The 16868-nt window shown below is 42.7% G+C and overlaps 3 protein-coding genes across 5 annotated transcripts; 2 read left to right on the top strand and 1 right to left on the bottom strand.

The window, feature by feature from the left end:
• Nucleotides 1-1195: 1195 nt before the first annotated feature.
• LOC115761462 lies at nt 1196-4501 on the top strand. The gene is made up of 3 exons (XM_030703229.1): nt 1196-2565; nt 2683-3211; nt 3983-4501. Exons 1-3 carry the CDS (start codon nt 1196-1198, stop codon nt 4499-4501), a joined length of 2418 nt encoding a protein of 805 aa, XP_030559089.1.
• A 2645-nt stretch (nt 4502-7146) lies between these two features.
• LOC115761678 (actin-87E) lies at nt 7147-8615 on the top strand. The gene is made up of 2 exons (XM_030703534.1): nt 7147-7201; nt 7415-8615. The coding sequence occupies exon 2, from the start codon at nt 7436-7438 to the stop codon at nt 8564-8566; it is 1131 nt and encodes a 376-aa protein (XP_030559394.1). The 5' UTR covers nt 7147-7201; nt 7415-7435; the 3' UTR covers nt 8567-8615.
• Nucleotides 8616-9986: 1371 nt separating this feature from the next.
• On the bottom strand, nt 9987-15390 carry LOC115761419 (band 4.1-like protein 5). 3 transcript variants are annotated; one of them, XM_030703176.1, is made up of 10 exons: nt 14526-15390; nt 13771-13918; nt 13534-13710; nt 12269-13319; nt 12073-12207; nt 11816-11935; nt 11577-11731; nt 11333-11517; nt 10516-11112; nt 9987-10357 (listed from the first exon to the last, which is right to left on the bottom strand). In XM_030703176.1, exons 1-10 carry the CDS (start codon nt 14739-14741, stop codon nt 10199-10201), a joined length of 2943 nt encoding a protein of 980 aa, XP_030559036.1. In that variant the 5' UTR covers nt 14742-15390; the 3' UTR covers nt 9987-10198. The 3 variants fall into 3 exon arrangements, with proteins under 3 accessions (XP_030559036.1, XP_030559039.1, XP_030559038.1); XM_030703179.1 differs by lacking the exon at nt 10516-11112; XM_030703178.1 differs by lacking the exon at nt 11816-11935.
• Nucleotides 15391-16868: the final 1478 nt, after the last annotated feature.

The raw sequence follows: 16868 nt of genomic DNA, 5'->3' as shown, positions 1-16868 counted from the left end.
TCAATTCTATCATTATCATTCAGATACACTTCTCTGCCCTCGTGATATCAAAAGTTTGTTTGAGCAACCTGTTTACATATATCCTGGACTGGTTTATTAAGTACATGCACAAACATGTTAGTCTATATGTAATACCCGCTCATGGCGGTTGCGAAACTATAAGAAAGATATACGGCTGATGCGTCTTGAAGGAGCTTTAATATTGGAGACTATGGTATAAGGTTTGTATGAGCATGAAAAAATGTCATATAAAACTATAAATATATAAATACTAGCAAGTATTCCCCGGCCTTGCCCGTTTTATGCTTTAATTTTAGATATTACCTTTCCTATAAGTGCACGCCCGTGGTAAATTGAAATCTACTCGTGGCATATTGATCTCCACTTCTATTTAAATATATGTATAAATATGTATAACAGAATGGCATAGTATACATGTATGTATAATAGAGAAAATCACTGTCTCCTAGCAGAGAATAAGAAAATAAAAACCGAAAATGTTCGAGAGAAAAGGTGAATGTTAACTAAAAACCATTTGTATACATGCTCGATGAAATTAAACGTCAAAATGAAAATGTGGTATAATTTTCTGCATGTGCCCATACTGGGTAACTGCTAGTCGTGAACGTTTGGCTCGTGAATGACTGCTCGTTTTGTACGCACTTGCATAAAAACCCATTTCTTATGCGAGATGTCGCAATAAGTACATAAATTTTGCGAATATGAATGCTGAATACTGCCTTGTCAGACTTCACGTCGTTTTTTGGCGCACGCAATTTTATTCATTTTTTAGGCACTTATCATTTATGTGTAGTAGAATATCCAGTTTCTTTTACGCACATTTTCTATGCCAGCCAGTGATCGTAAGAGTCCGGGTGTGGCAGGAATAATATTGTACACTAAATACAGGCTACATTTAATGTGGTGTTTGTTGATTTATGCGAGAGACTTTTATCTTTGTGGAGCAGGGCTCCGGCAAGCTACCAATCTAAGCAGCTCCATAACTAAGCAAACAGCAGGTAATCATGATCTTGGCTGGGCAGACTGTTGCCGTGGGCCAGCTCATGAATTGAAAATTAGCATAGGTAATTGGTTAATAATAACTATGGGGAGGCCCGGGGCTCCCTTGTGACTCAGAGTATGTCGCAAGGCGGCGTGCCCCACTCGGGGCGTGTCGCAGTCAGTTGTCGTTCGCATGTCAACGCCACAATTACGGTACTCAAGTGTTGGCCACATTTGTGTGGCCCTGCTGCTGCTGCTGCTGCAGCTGCAAGCGCGCACAACTGTGGCGCAAGGATTTGGGCTCAATTTGATGCAGGTGCCCAGCGAGGACAAGTCTCAGGCGGCATGCAGCTTGGCGCTGCTACAAAAATATTTCAATTCCGGCGATGCGTTGTCGGGCGCCGTGCTCTGCGTGAGTGTCACACAGAACACTCCCGATGTGCTGGAACAGCTGATGCGGGCCTTTGATCTGCACCAGAGTTACACGTGGAGCATACTGGTAACAAGCCCGCGGCAAAAACAAATCTCCAATTCCAATATGCAGGTCATGCAGGAGAAGCCGCAATGTTATTTTCTCATTGTGGAGGATCTGGACGATGAGGATCTGGAGGAGACATTCGGCTATTGGCGACGCATGCTCAACTGGAATCCCTTGGCACAGTTTGTGGTCTATTTGGCATCTATAGAGGACACAGATGAGGAGATGACAGACCTGATGGTAGAGATACTTTTGACCTTTATGAGCAACAACCTCTACAACGTGAATGTGTTTGGCCAGAGCGAAGAGAATAGCTTCTACTATGGCAAGACGGTATTTCCATATCATCCGGATAATAATTGTGGCAATCGTGTGATTGCCATCGATCTCTTGGATGCCTGTAGCTATGTGGATGGGGAAGAATCTGACAACGGCAGTGACGACTATGACGACGAGGAGACAAGCCTCGAGGAGGAGACTGATGAAAATCAAAGTGATGAAAATATGCCAACAGACGATGTGCATGATACTGAAACAACCGAAGATGAACAAGTGGGATTCAATGCAATAGAACGCTCCTATTCGGAATCATATGCTGCCGCTGAGGCATCCATGGAGTCATCGACAATGGAAAATAGCGCTGAGAGGGTTAACGTCAACGGATCAGCGCCAACAAATGGCACTCAGTCCGAGACAACAGTCGAGGAATATTTGCGCGCCCGCTTTGAGGATAAGTTTCCAAGGGATCTGAGCGGTTGTCCCATTAGAGCTGCCTACCGGGGTCCTTGGGAGCCCTACATATTCACCATTGCGGAGACCAATGCGCCGGAGATGGCAAATTACGAGGAGGGTGCTTCAGCTAATGTAACCGAGATAAGCTACGATGAAGGCATTGATGTGGAAGACTATACCATTGAGAATGGCAATCCCGGCAGCCATGACACCGATGAAACCTTGGGCTTCACCAAGCTGACTGGCATTGAGTATCAGCTGGTGCAGACCATAGCCCAGCGACTGCACATGAGCATCGATTTCAAGACGAAGAGCACCAATGTGTTTCATCTCTTCCAGCAGCTGATTGAGGGGTAAGTGAAGCTGTCTTTAATCATGGCTGTCAATCCGAACTGATTGCCACACTCATGCCTACAGCATATAAATTGATAAAAAAAATATGGTATTTAGCCTAATACTCTTTTCCGTAGTCAAATCGAAATGATTGTCGGCGGCATCGATGAGGATCCCAGCATTAGCCAGTTTGTATCCAGCTCCACATCGTACCATCAGGATGAGCTCACCTGGTGCGTGGCCAAGGCGAAGCGCGAGCACAGTTTATTCAATTTTCTGGCAAGCTTTGATACCAGTGCTTGGCTTTTGCTGCTGCTGTTCATCATTGTCAGCTCTTTAGCTGTGCTGGTGGCGCAGCATGTTTCCGCTGTTAAGCTTAACAGTCAGCACAATTATCTGACCATCTGCCTGCGCATGCTGGGCATACTGCTAACCCAGGCGACTAATGTGAATACCCGAACCTTGTCGTTGGCGCTGCGATTGGTCTTCTTCACTGCCTTCATTTTGGCCTTCTTCTTCAGCAACACCTATCAGAGTTTCTTGATAAGCACACTCACAACTCCGACCACACAGGCTCAAATAAGCGAACTGGAAGAGATCTATGGCAAACGCATGACCATTATGGTCAGTTCCGAAAACGTGCGGCATCTGAACAAGGAGGGCGAGGTGAGTGGCCAATTTTTCATAATCAATAAAATCAATTTTTAAATGAGCTTATTTTTAATATTAATCGTAGAATTTTTGATACCCTGTTCCCTTCCCCAATGTGAAATCAAAATTGCTCGATGTAGAAGTCATGTTTATTGAGTGTATCTCAAAGGTATTAAGAGCTAGAGATGCCAAATGTTGCATTTTACCTCATACAGTATATATGTATGAGTTTTTTCGTTTACGTTTTGGACACCTTTGTGAAGGGTATCTGCTAGTCGAGCTTTTTCCACCGGAGCATTTAATATACATACTCTGTTTACGATTTCTTTGATTTTAGCCAGTCGTTACCTTCTTCCCCCTCTACCTCTCTTTCTCTTCCTCTCTCTCGTTGTCTATCTCTCTGTCCCTCTCTCTTCTTTCTTCCCCTCTCTTCCTCTGTTTATCTCTATCTTATTCTCTGTCTCTTTCTCGCTCCCTTTATTTCTCTCTCCTTCTGTTCTTCTTCTTTCTCTTTTTCTCTCCTCTTTTCTAGCTCTCTCTCTATGTCTCTCTCCCTCTCTCTTCCTTTCCATTGTTCTCTCTATAACTCCCGCTCACTCTGCCTCTCAAACTCTACTCTTATTCTCTCTTAAAGTCTTTCTCTCTCTCTCTCTCTCTCTCTTGGTCCCCTTCTCTCTCTTTCTCTGTCTCTCTGATCTCTTGATCACCAATCGGTCAGTCAGTCAGTCAGCCAGGATAAACAGTTTTATATATATATTTCTTTCTCTCTTTCTCTCTTTCTTGTAGACCTTCAAGTACATACGCGAAAAGTTCCAGATTTGCTATAATATTGTGGAGTGCCTCAACTACGCTGCCGACAACGAGCACATCGCCGTGGTTGTGTCCCGGCAGCACGCGTTCTACAACGCCCACATACAACGGAATAGGCTCTACTGTTTCGATCGCCGGGAATCCTTGTATGTGTACCCAGTGGCCATGCTGCTGCCCAAGAAATATCATTTGCTGCACCACATCAATGCGGTGATACAGCACGTAATCGAGTCGGGTCATATGCAGAAGTGGGCACGGGATCTGGACATGGTGCGCATGATACAGGAGAAGATCGCACGCGTGCAAGAGGATGCCTTCAAGGCGCTGACACTTGCCGCCTTTCAGGGCGCCTTTCTCTTCGCCAGTCTACTGTTGCTGCTGGCCAGCGGCGTCCTTGTCCTGGAGTGCCTGGTCTACTGCCTGGTGGTTAGGTGGCGCACGCGTCTCCGGCTACTGCGCTGCCTGCACCGCCGATTGACTTACGGCAGGACGTAGGCGGCGTGCTTCAGTTTGGCGTATTACGCAGCCACGCCAAGTGGATGCGTTGACAAGGGAAAACGTTGCGGATTGTAATATACAAATTGCAAAAAATTCTTTCTCAAATTTATATATATATATAGTACATATTTGTACTTATATATATTTCATATTTTCTTGGCACATTATTCAATTTAAAAATACAGAACTGCATTCTGCCGTGGAATGCACGGCAGCGTTGCCGTTGCGGCTGCTTGTCATAATCCCAGAAGTTGTCGACGTTCCACAGTGGCTTCTAAGCGTAAAATAAGGGGCACATAGCCGAAACAAATGGCAAACAGTTTCGAATATGCATATTTTTGAGTTAGCCACAAATTTGAAAAACTTGGAATGCATTTTTTTAAAATACTGCTAAATATCTATTTCTTTATATCTTGGGGAACTCTTAATTATTTAATATACAATCTTAAAATTTCAATATATATAATCTTAAAAACTTCAGAAGCATTGTTTATACATCATTTATTATTTATTTATTTTTTTAAATGATTAAAATTGTATTTGATAATTTATTTTGTCAAAATATGAAGATATTTGTGAACAGATATTGTTGTTTATTTTGACATATTTCAAATACTTAATTTTCATTGGCAAGCTTTTATTTATTTTTATCAACAGATTAACAAATTGCCCCACTGTGCTTAGTCGTCGTCACCTCCTTTGCACTGGCGCATCCTTAAAAGGTGGTGGCCTACTGCGCCCGTACACAAATATAATACACATATATCTAGATATATATATGTTCATAATTTTTTATAACATACATATTTTTAGACTAACACATTTGTTGTGGTATCATCAAATTGGCATCTTTTTGTTGTTGCTGGCCAACACAATTCAATCAGCTGCTTGTGTATAGAGCCAAACGGTCGAACGATCCGCTTGACTGAATGAGTTTTGCGCCATGCTCATTGAATACTATTAATTTCCATTTAGAATGAATCGAACATGTATACCGATCAACTAGTTCACTTATATATATGATATATATATATATATATATATCTACTACAAACCAATATCAAAGCTCGAAACTTTAAAAAAGACCTTGAAAGAACAAGTTTCCCATTCGTTAAAAATATTTTTATAAAATTCTGTATCTGTATAATTAGCCAATTAAACTATTAAAGTTTATTAAATATGCATGGCTAATTAAAAATTATGGTCAAATTAGCTGATAAAATCATAAAGCTATGTGCTAATATAAATAACATCGATTCGATTGTGTTCAACCTTAGGATGTCCCCCACTCAAAACACTATTAAGTGTTTTAATAAAAATACCACAAATAAATAAGTACATATCTTCTAGTATAGTTTATGAATCAATTCCCCGTTCAACAAACGAGCAGCAAAAAATACAAAAATAAATTGGGGTAGGGTCGGGTAATAGCACGCAGCAAAGGGTATAACCAAGCCGTTGACGCCCCGCACAGTGTTTGCACCTGTATTATCTGGCCAAACACATACCCAAATAAACTTATATACTATATATATATATATGCAACATATTCAAAATCTGATCATATAAATAGATTTCCATTCGTATCTGCGCGTCAGCGTCAAAGAATCTTATGCAAAAACGTGAGAGCGCACGATATTTGAAATTTTTTGTTATTGTTGTTATTCTTTTTTTATTTTCTTCAAAAACAAGAACAACAACTAAGGCAAAAGTTCTTGTGTAAACAACAAACAAATATTTATTGTTATTGCTTTCGAGTTGATATTGAGCAAAAGCGAAAACTAGTCGAAACAAACTTCCCAAATATTGACTCGATTCTCAGGCATTTCCACATAATTGATAATGTGCAGCTTGTTTGATCTATAAATGCGATCATTTTCAGCTTGTAGATCTATAAATGCAATATGCGATCTATTAACAATATTCGACTTGTGTTTATGGTGCCGAAACCTCCACCTCCACCTCGACATCCATTCCGCCCCCCAATCTCTTCCACACCATCTACCTTCCATCAACCACCACCCACATTCACGCCCAACGAATTGTAGCACAGAATATTTTCGATACTTAAGTTTTTGTTTTGCTTAAAAATTCGTCTTTTTTTTGTCTAATTAAGAGTGCGCTCTTTGCCCAGAGACAGAGAGAGCGAGAGAGCAAGTGTTTGTGCTCCAAGCATCCCCATGTATGGATTGGACCAACGTGCAAATGCTGATTAAAAATTAGACAAAACAACAACAAAATAAAGACACACACGCACACACACACACGCACAGACGAAAAAACGCCTACGACGCCTCCACGGAGGATCCACTGTGTGTGTGTGTGTGTGTGTACATCAATTGCTCATGTGTGTGTGAACAATTTTTGTTTACCCTATGCTCAGCGACGGCTGTTTTGCTCGCTCGGAAAAAAATATGAAAGAAACAAATTATTTTTAAAGATATTCAAAATTTCCCCTTTAGCAAAATGTGCATCCATGTGCTGCATATCTGTCTGTTTGTATCTGTGTCTGTGTCCGTGTCTGTTTCTCTGTACGCGTATGTGTGCCTCTGTTTTTGTATATGTGTGGAAAATCTGCTCGACTGAGGGTCGCCCGAATGGTATAAATATTAGCTCATTACAGTCCAGCAGCCACTCGCAGTTCTACAGCGAAAGTGTTGCTATACAAGTTTACAGTTTTTCCTTCTTAACAGAACGGTTAGTAAGAATCACTAAAAAAAAAAATGAAAATAAAGTGAATTTTAGAACGAATTTGTTTAGGATTCATTCGTCATTCGTTTCCCAAAAATCTTGGTGTTCATTAAAATTGTTTATTCGTAGTTTATTTTACACTGTTATCTCGAGAAGTCTCGTTCCGATTTTCCAATAACCGACCAACATCTAAGTGTATGTAATTGCTGTCTCTTGCAGTAAAACAGATCATACGCCAGGATGTGTGATGATGAAGTTGCCGCATTGGTCGTGGACAATGGTTCCGGTATGTGCAAGGCTGGCTTTGCCGGCGATGATGCGCCCCGTGCCGTCTTCCCATCGATTGTAGGTCGTCCACGCCATCAGGGCGTTATGGTGGGCATGGGCCAGAAGGATTCCTATGTGGGCGATGAGGCGCAGTCCAAGAGAGGTATCCTCACACTGAAATATCCCATTGAGCATGGCATCATTACCAACTGGGATGACATGGAGAAGATCTGGCATCACACTTTCTACAATGAATTGCGTGTCGCGCCCGAGGAGCACCCGGTGCTGCTCACTGAGGCCCCACTCAATCCCAAGGCGAACCGTGAAAAGATGACTCAGATCATGTTTGAAACATTCAACGCACCCGCCATGTATGTGGCCATCCAGGCTGTGCTCTCCCTGTACGCCTCCGGTCGTACCACCGGTATTGTGCTTGACTCCGGCGATGGTGTCTCCCACACCGTGCCCATCTATGAAGGTTATGCCCTGCCCCATGCCATACTGCGTCTGGATTTGGCTGGTCGTGATTTGACCGACTATCTGATGAAGATCTTAACCGAGCGTGGCTACTCGTTCACCACCACCGCTGAGCGTGAAATTGTGCGCGACATCAAGGAGAAGCTGTGCTATGTTGCCTTGGACTTTGAGCAGGAGATGGCCACCGCTGCTGCGTCCACATCGCTGGAGAAGTCCTATGAGTTGCCTGATGGTCAGGTCATTACCATTGGCAATGAACGCTTCCGTTGCCCAGAGTCCCTGTTCCAGCCCTCGTTCTTGGGCATGGAATCTTGCGGCATTCATGAGACCGTGTACAACTCGATCATGAAGTGCGACGTGGATATCCGTAAGGATCTTTATGCCAACATTGTCATGTCCGGTGGCACCACCATGTATCCAGGTATTGCCGATCGTATGCAAAAGGAAATCACTGCCCTGGCGCCATCCACCATTAAGATTAAGATCATTGCACCACCTGAGCGCAAATACTCCGTCTGGATCGGTGGCTCCATTTTGGCCTCCCTGTCTACCTTCCAGCAGATGTGGATCTCCAAGCAGGAGTACGACGAATCCGGCCCTGGCATTGTCCACCGCAAGTGCTTCTAAGCACACACATGCACACAGCAAACGCACACACACACACACAACAAACAACTGGCGTCGCTTACCTGGCGTCTAGAACTTAATAATGATTAATTTTAAGTCAAAACCTCTTGCTGCCCTGCCAACCAGACGGACATAGAAGCCATATATCGACCAATCAGACAGCAATGGAATGTATTATATTTATATTAATATTTATTGGAAGTGTCGCAGATGACGAATGGAGAAATTGAGAAAAAACAACATATTAAAAAAAAAAAATAATAAAAACAATCGAAATTTTACAGTCTTACAAATAAATAGCATCCATTTTAAAGTATGTGGCAATTTTCTTTTTTGAATTTTCTTAGCATTATTTTTAGCACGCAGGAAATTACGGTAATTTTGCACACCCACCCCCACCAAGGTGTAGCTGACGCCCAGCAAGTGCACATCGCACACACACACTCGGGCATAGGTGTAGCTATCTATACACCAGGCATGTACATGTGCATATGTATATTCGCTCTTCCAAAAATGTTCATATTTCAGGCAAGAACTCGCAGCAGATGCAACTATTTCCCCCCCTAGTCGAGAAGGCTAAAAATAACATTCTATGAAAATAACAACACGATGCGAAGCATACAAGAAAATGTTTTTCTTGAAAATAAAATTCATACATGACCACACACCAGTGCAGACATTTGGCGTCGACGACTTTTGGAAACAACATTAAACACTAAACAGTGCCTGCCGGCTGTCTTCTAATTGCAGTGCCACAATGCGACCCTCGGCTGCTGCGAAAATATCTTGGAATTTCAAGTACACACATGTGTGTGCGTGTGTACTTGAACATAGCAGGTCATATGGCAGCTGGTGGCCCTTCCTGGAATGGGCCGCCTAATTGAAAAAAAATAAGCCCAAAAATTATTTCCGTATATGTATGCACTTTTATTTTACATTTAATTATAGAAATGCATTTGTTTTTTTTTTTAAAGTTGTATACAAAAATTGGAAATGCTCGCTTTGCACTTAACAATTGATATTTAGTATATATGTATATGTTTGTATATGAGTAGTTGTTCAGTTAGCTGTCGTTTAGACGTCATGAGCTTGACTCCAGATTTAAAATTGAATGCAACAATATAAATATAAAAAATTCAATTTAAAATCTGTGACAATATCGTTGTTCATTTTGTTTACATTTTTTTTCTTTTTCATTCTCTGTTAATTGGAATACTGCAATTTTAAAATATATATATATTCATTTGTCACATTTTCTTAGCTATAATATAGAGCGTTGCATATTAAGCAGAAAGACATCACTTTGCTTGATTAAAAATCCAGTCTATACACTTATTATTTAATTGAATACATTATGTAAGATTTAAGTACACTGTTTCGTAAAGCACACTTTTCACGCTGACGAGTACACATAACGTACATATAGTGTAAATATAATTTAAGGCACATTTAATGGACAGATAACATATTCAGTTTCAGTTTCAGTTTTCATTTTGATTGGACCTGCTCTCTCATTGTCTTTAATGTTGCTGCTATGTGGAATGCTTAAAAGAATGTTGTCTAAGGTTGTCATAGCTATATTCTTATGTATATAGTCTTATTAAATAAAAAATGTTTAAATTTAAACAATAATTACAACTGTGTTGTAATAACGGATTTGCGTATTATGGTCGGCTCCCGTCCCTTGGGCGCTGAAACAATTTCCGAGGAGACCAGCCAGGGTGAGACCATATCCCTGTTGTTGCTAGTGGCTGGAATGCGATTGTTGTCCTGCTGATTGCTGCTTTGCTTCTGTGGATAATTAAGAGTTTTACAAATGTATATAATACAAAGGGAAAATTTGTTGTAGACTTGGTTAATAGTAGGTGCATATTGAAATGAAAACATATGTTAGTTTGCAAGGCCAGTTAAAGAAAAAATGCTGTTTCCAAACTCTGTTTGGGCCAAACCTTTTCGCTTTGCGGCGCATCGACTTCGCTCTGGTTGGGCTGCTGATTCGCCTTCTGCGCCTCCAAGCGCTCCTGCTCGCTGAGCGTGGAGAAGAGCAGCGTGCCAGCGCTGGGCGTTGATGTGGTTGAGGATTTTGTTTTTGCCTCTGATTTGCTGTTGCCGCCGTTACTAGCATTATTGTTTATGATATTGTTAATGAAAATTTCATTAATGAGTATTTCGGCTGCCGAGGCATTGCTCAGCAAGGAGCTGCCAGTCCCACTGGTAGCACCGGCCAGTTCCGCGGCAGTGCTGCTGTTGCCGCTACTGCTGGCAGTAGCATTTACGCCAGCAGCTGTACTGGTCGACGTATTAATGCTTGTCACACTGGTGGCCATGCTGCTGCTGGTGGTGTTGTTTATTGTCGCTGGCAGCGATGAAGGCGGCGTTGGTGGCCCACTGAAGGCAGACACAAAGGTGGCATTGCTGAAGGGTGAGTTGCTGCTGGCCGGGGCATTAGCATGGCTATTGATGGTGCTCGAGCTGCTGCTGCTGCCACTGCCGTTGCCACTGCTCGGTTTTTGTTCCGGTATGCTGAGCGTCAGCTTATCGCCGCCCTGTTTTTATTTTGTGTGTTTTAAGCGTTTACAAAGCCAAGCAAACATTAAACACATCGACAACGAACACACAACAGCACGCGCACACACGCACACACACACATACACAAAACACAAAGTGCACACAACGAATGTAAATAAAACAAAAAATAAATAAATGTACAGAAAAAGCATGAAAAAGTGCAAGGCATGAGGCTAACTGGTTTGCTATCCAACTCACCACTGATATGTAGGTGGCATTCAGGGAATCCGGTCCATCGCTGTGTGTATGATTGTTGCTACTGATGTTATTATTATTCACGTGCATGTTGCTGCTGCTGTTGCCGGAGTGAGCGGCAGGCACAAACATTTGATTGGTCAGCTTAGCATTGCCGCTGCTAGCGCCCATCTCTTCCTCCACGCGCGCTACGCAAACAAATAAATTTTGAGAAATAATCCAGTAAAAAGTGCACATTTCATCTTACCTTTTAGTATATTGCACTTGATATTGCCCGGTGGAAGGGAAGTGGCTCCCACATTGGCCAGCTTCACTTGATTGTTGGGCTTCTCATTTGTATTTGAAAGCCGCTTCAGTGTCTCCGTATTATGATCCATGTCAAAGGTCTTGTTAATCGTTACCCTAGAAGCACAGAGATATGCAAATTTAATATTATAATTTACAAATGTTGAGCTTATTATATTTTATGTATATTATTTACGCTACCTGATACTGTTAGCATCATTAATGGCTTCATTTGCAAGCACTGATGGGGATGGATCTTTAACAATGGACTTAAGTAATGAATCTAGCTCTCTATCTTTATCCGATAAGCCGCTCCTAACACTGCACAATGATATACACAGAATACAGAACATAACACAAATATGCGTGAGAAATACAAAACAATGCGTATTAGTCAAAAGAAAATAGAGAAGCAATACAAGTGGCATAGCAAGGCAATAGACAATTCCGGCACACACCTGAGCTGGCCCGAGCTAATTGAGGCCTTGCCAAAGCTGCCATGATGCGATGTGGCCGCACTTCTAAATGGATTCGTCTCGTCAAAGTTCTTGGTGGCATTCGGTGAGTAGGGTGGCGTGTACTCTGGTTCCAACCTAAGACAATAAAATGGGCATAAGTACGGTTGGTAATTTCAAGCAAATTAATTTTGCATACTTCACAGAAAGACCCGCCGCCTTGCCAATGGAGCCAATTTTGCTATAGGCCGGATCATCATTGCTAAAGTTGGATTTGAGGGAATTGCGACCCAGTGAGGGACAGGTGGCAGCTGCATGAGTGGAAGAGCTAATGGAAGCACTGCACGCCGCGTCCGGCTCAATAATGGCCGAATTTTGTATAACTGTCAGCACGGAGGGTGAGGGGGTAACGGTAATAAACGGATCGGCCGAGATGAGCGAATCGAATGTTTCGTTATTGTTCTCATTGCTTGAAACGGAAGGAACAACAGATGCCGCTGACGACACTTGAGCTGCAGCGGCTGCAGCTGCAGCGGCAGCTGCACGTGCATTGACCGAGGCAACGGCAGAGGCTGCCGATTCCTGCGAAGCCTTCTGACGTTCGCGCAATAAATGCGACTGGCGACTGGCGAATCTCTGCGAGGGCCGACGTTCAAATTGCACGGTGCGCCGGGCGCGGCTCTGCTGCGTGGTCTGAAATTCAGTGCGGCCAGAGTAACGGAAGCGCGAGCCCATGCGGAAGAAGTTTTGACGAGCCGACGGTCCTTTGACAGGTGCTCGCAGACGGAAGAATGTGTGATGCTCTACGGCGCACTTCCACAGATGCTTGCAGGCCTTCTCATTGTACAGTCGAAAAACGAAGGTGTGCTCCTGCTCACGACCCTCGTCGTCGTCTTCAATAACAATCAGCGTAAGTTTCTTCTTCTTGAAATCCAATTTGCTTATCTTGGGCCAGAAGAAGAGGCCAATCTTTTGATCACGCTCAAAAACCAGAATGCCAGTGGGCGTTAGACCCAGATGATACTCGCAACTATCTTTGCCCAGCACCGTATGCATATCCACGCCGTACATATCCAGCCACTTGGCCTTGTTCAGAAAAGCGGTTTCCGCTTGCGCCGGCGTTAGACCACGGCATGTCTTATACTCTTCCAATATGGCGATTTCCAGATCCTCCGTTTGTTCCGGGACAAAACGAAACTCCGAGACGGTAGCTGCCGAATGCACCTGATCGTCAAAGTCACCCAACTCCGCTGTGGATGCAAAACTGAGTATTATTTTTATACAAAATTAAAGAATACACAGTTATAAAAAATGCGCACAAGCTACCCATTAACCCGTTGCTGGTCTAACCCAACCTTTGCGTCTACAAAGGTCACAGCAAAGGTGGCCATTCAACTTTTTGAGCGTGCATTGTATATAACTTTATATTCTTTTACAATTGCTAACTCAGTGGGAATCACGTACACTGCAAGGCCAGCGCGCAGAGCTCAGCAGATTTGTCATCCGGACAGTCTAGACGCCCCTCTAGCAAGTCTTGTTTCAGTTGCAAGAAGAACAAATAACGCGTTAGCTCCTCGCGCAACGTATTCGGCTCCGACGAGTAGAACTTGACCTTCAAACGAAATGTGTACGGTGGTCCAACTATAATTTAAATAAAGCATTAAAAACTAAACGCAGCTGCCAATATCGTTGCGCACTCACTTTTTACTTGCTTCTTGATGGGCTTGGTGGGGTCTAGCCAGTGCTTCACATGATTAGCATCCATAAACTGCAGCCCAAAGTAATCCTTCTCAATAATGTCCAAGGCATAGAATACCTGTTCATAGAGGAAGCTGCCGAGCGCTTTTTTCTGCAATGAATGAAACCAAATTAAAATTTATTAATGTTTGCCAATGACGTGCACAGTAGAGATGGCACAAGACTGGAAATCGTTGTGAAAAAACAAATTCTACAAGTGCATCACGAAACACACGAATTCCCAAATATATATATTAGCTGTTAAGTCGTTATTTACTTGGAAAACAAATAATGAATCAAGATTTACGGCTTGTAATCTGTTCGGTGCTCGCTAAAATTTAATAAATATTTTAGTTTTCTTTATTTCATTTGATTCTTATAAGCTCCTCAAATTTCTTGACAGTTTCGTGCGGGATTATGTCATGAAAGATAACACGACACGCGCCCATCTCTAAGGCGAAGTATCAAGTGTGGCCCTGAACTAATCACGTTTGTTTTTGTTTTTTGAGAAGTTCTTAAATAATGTGCTCGATCAGCACTAAATTTTGTGTTTATCACACGTACACACACATGCACACATACACAGACACAGGCATGCAATCATGGAATGTTTGTACTCCACCTTAATCAAACAGACACAAGACACCCCTACGGCGCGAAAACCCCTTTTCCAAACTCGCGTGTCCCTGTAGATAAGCAAAATGTAATTCTATACTCACCGATAATTCGATGGAAAGGTCAGTATTGTCCAGCAGTATAACACGGCAGTCGATTTTATTTTTGTTTACCACGATGCGTTGGGGCTTTATCTGCGACCCGCTGCTGCTTGCAATGACAGCGCCGCCTCCAGCGCCTCCTCCGCCGCCACCACGAACGTTGCTCGCATTATCCGGATAGTTGTTGCGCACCTTGCGCCGACTTAGAAAACGCAGCATTTTTTGCAGTCCGTCGTTCTACCCAAGTGTCGTTTGGTCTTTTGTTGGTAGCTTTGGCTTTGTTGCCAACACAGCGTATTGCACCAATAATTCACCTGTGTGCTCGCGTCTCCGTCGTCTGGGAAAAAGCGCAGACATCAAGACCACAGCGCAAACACACACGCACACACACAGACGTACACACGCACGCACACCTGCAGAGCACAAGCGAACTGAAGACACCAATACACAGACAAGCGCATACAAGTGCGCTGCAACTTGTTCTTGTACGGAACAGATATACACACAGATACACGCACGCCCCCCGTTTACTTGGCCATCCACTAATAAATCGGGTTGAGCTGGGGCTGGCTTGGCGCTCCTGTAGCCGCGCGGCTATTTTTCCCCAAAACACAGTTAGTTGCAGCGGCGTCCCCTTTTCCGCACTGGCATAAAAAACAAGTCCGCCCAAAACACGTTCCGTTCCTTTCGTTCCTGTCAGAGAACACGACGACGGCTGCGGTATTCCTTTCTCCACAGGCGAATGTTTTTAGCGCTTCGTTTTATAGCATTAGTAGGCGCGAGTTGTAAAATGTTAATGTGTAAGTATATTAGATATGGTGCCGTAAATTGTACATTTGCTGTACTTTCAACCAAACTTTTATGCGATGATGGTAAAGTGCGTAGTGTGACCGAGTCACGTTAGCGTGAAAATGTCGCTTGTTCTTTTATGTATCGATACACATCGCAAATTTTCGATGTCACACTATTTCGCAGCTGGTCACACCTTTGTTTGAATTCTTAAAACTTTTTTTAAAAAAGCATAATTAAATATTAAGTGCTTATAAAAGTTTTTAGCAGTAGTTCAACTAAATTTCATTATCTATTGGTTGTGGCACTCTTCTGCTATGGACGCGTTACTTTTTGCGTGTTTACCAACACTTGTTGTTCGATTGTCAACTAATCGATTATTGCTATCAAATTCAAAAAGCAGCGCGCTTTATAAAATAAAAACAAGAATAATTTGGAAAACATATTGTCATTTAGTGTGACTTGTGCCAAATAAATCAAAATCAGATGGATTAAGAGTAATAGAGTAATAAAAGTAGTAATAACCCCCAGCTATATAAAATAAAGACAAAGTATGTCTTCGTTTTATGAATAATATAACTAACTTTGATTTGAACCAAAAGAAAACTATCAGTTAACTTACGGTTACAAGAGTCCCACCACAGCTGTAAATACGTAGCACAAGGGGGTTTTGTAGTTGCAGCCGGCATTTGCAAAATCCTTTTTATGGGCAATTTATTCCTTTATTTGTTAGTGGATTTAGGGCTGGAACTGTAACTGTAAGCGACGCAGTCAGCCAACACACACAACCCCCGTTGGTCGCAGTATTTCGAGTTTAAAGGTAAATGGGAGATTTATCGCCGACAATTTCCGTATACTCATGTGTGTGGTGTGTCTGTGTGCGTGGGTGTATGTGTGTGTGTGTGTGTGTGTGGGTGTACTGTTTTCTTCCTTCTTAACTGTTGGTTCATATTTATATCGAGCTTTTAGTGGGCCCCCGAGATGTTGGATTGGGTTTGTTAGCTCGGCTTTCCTTTATAACATTTGCTAAAAGCGTAAACTATTCATGCGCAATAGCATGATTAATCTACGTTTATTGGCTATCAATTTTCACTCAGTCCCGAACAGATATGCATTTACACTTAGATGAAATGCATTTCAGAGATATGACAGCATAATTACAGAACGGCCGTTATAGCATGTGCATGATTAATCACTGGCTAATAAGGAAACCCGATCTGCGGCCAACTTGATGGCCACTGGTATCTTCAGACTTACACGTAATTACAAAGCGAGCGAACGAGCGACTTGAAGACGGCTTGATGCTCCAGCCAACAACCAGAGCTGGCCTGGCCATGAAACTGGCCGGGCCAACATGCGTAGGCCGTAATTATGACAGGCAGCTAAATGGTTTGCTTTGATGGGTGTGGTCACAATTAGGAAATGGCTAATGTTGCCTTTTGCCTAAAATAGACGTGTTTACAAAGGGTTTTACTTGGGCCACCCAACCCCCCCCTGGCAGCTTGTATTTGTAAAATTTTATCGATAATGGCAAGGCGTGCGTATTCTTGGCCTGAC

The sequence above is a fragment of the Drosophila novamexicana genome, unplaced genomic scaffold, assembly GCF_003285875.2.
Source record: "Drosophila novamexicana strain 15010-1031.04,08,12 unplaced genomic scaffold, DnovRS2.1 tig00000485-arrow-pilon, whole genome shotgun sequence".
In the NCBI taxonomy this organism is placed as follows: Eukaryota; Metazoa; Arthropoda; class Insecta; order Diptera; family Drosophilidae; genus Drosophila; species Drosophila novamexicana.
The sequence above is the reverse complement of the archived record's forward strand: the minus strand, read 5'-3'. Positions and strand labels throughout refer to the sequence as shown.

What these genes read in the sequence shown, in the direction of transcription:
- LOC115761419 (XM_030703176.1), bottom strand. Translation starts at nt 14,741, where the DNA reads ATGCTGCGTTTTCTAAGTCGGCGCAAGGTGCGCAACAACTATCCGGAT. An exon ending in CTGCGCGCTGGCCTTGCAGT is followed by an intron (nt 13,320 to 13,533) that starts GTACGTGATTCC and finishes TTGCATCCACAG; the next exon opens with CGGAGTTGGGTGACTTTGAC. An exon ending in ATGCCACCTACATATCAGTG is followed by an intron (nt 11,113 to 11,332) that starts GTGAGTTGGATA and finishes AAATAAAAACAG; the next exon opens with GGCGGCGATAAGCTGACGCT.
- LOC115761462 (XM_030703229.1), top strand. Translation starts at nt 1,196, where the DNA reads ATGTCAACGCCACAATTACGGTACTCAAGTGTTGGCCACATTTGTGTG. An exon ending in TTCCAGCAGCTGATTGAGGG is followed by an intron (nt 2,566 to 2,682) that starts GTAAGTGAAGCT and finishes TCTTTTCCGTAG; the next exon opens with TCAAATCGAAATGATTGTCG. An exon ending in ATCTGAACAAGGAGGGCGAG is followed by an intron (nt 3,212 to 3,982) that starts GTGAGTGGCCAA and finishes TCTTTCTTGTAG; the next exon opens with ACCTTCAAGTACATACGCGA.
- LOC115761678 (XM_030703534.1), top strand. Translation starts at nt 7,436, where the DNA reads ATGTGTGATGATGAAGTTGCCGCATTGGTCGTGGACAATGGTTCCGGT.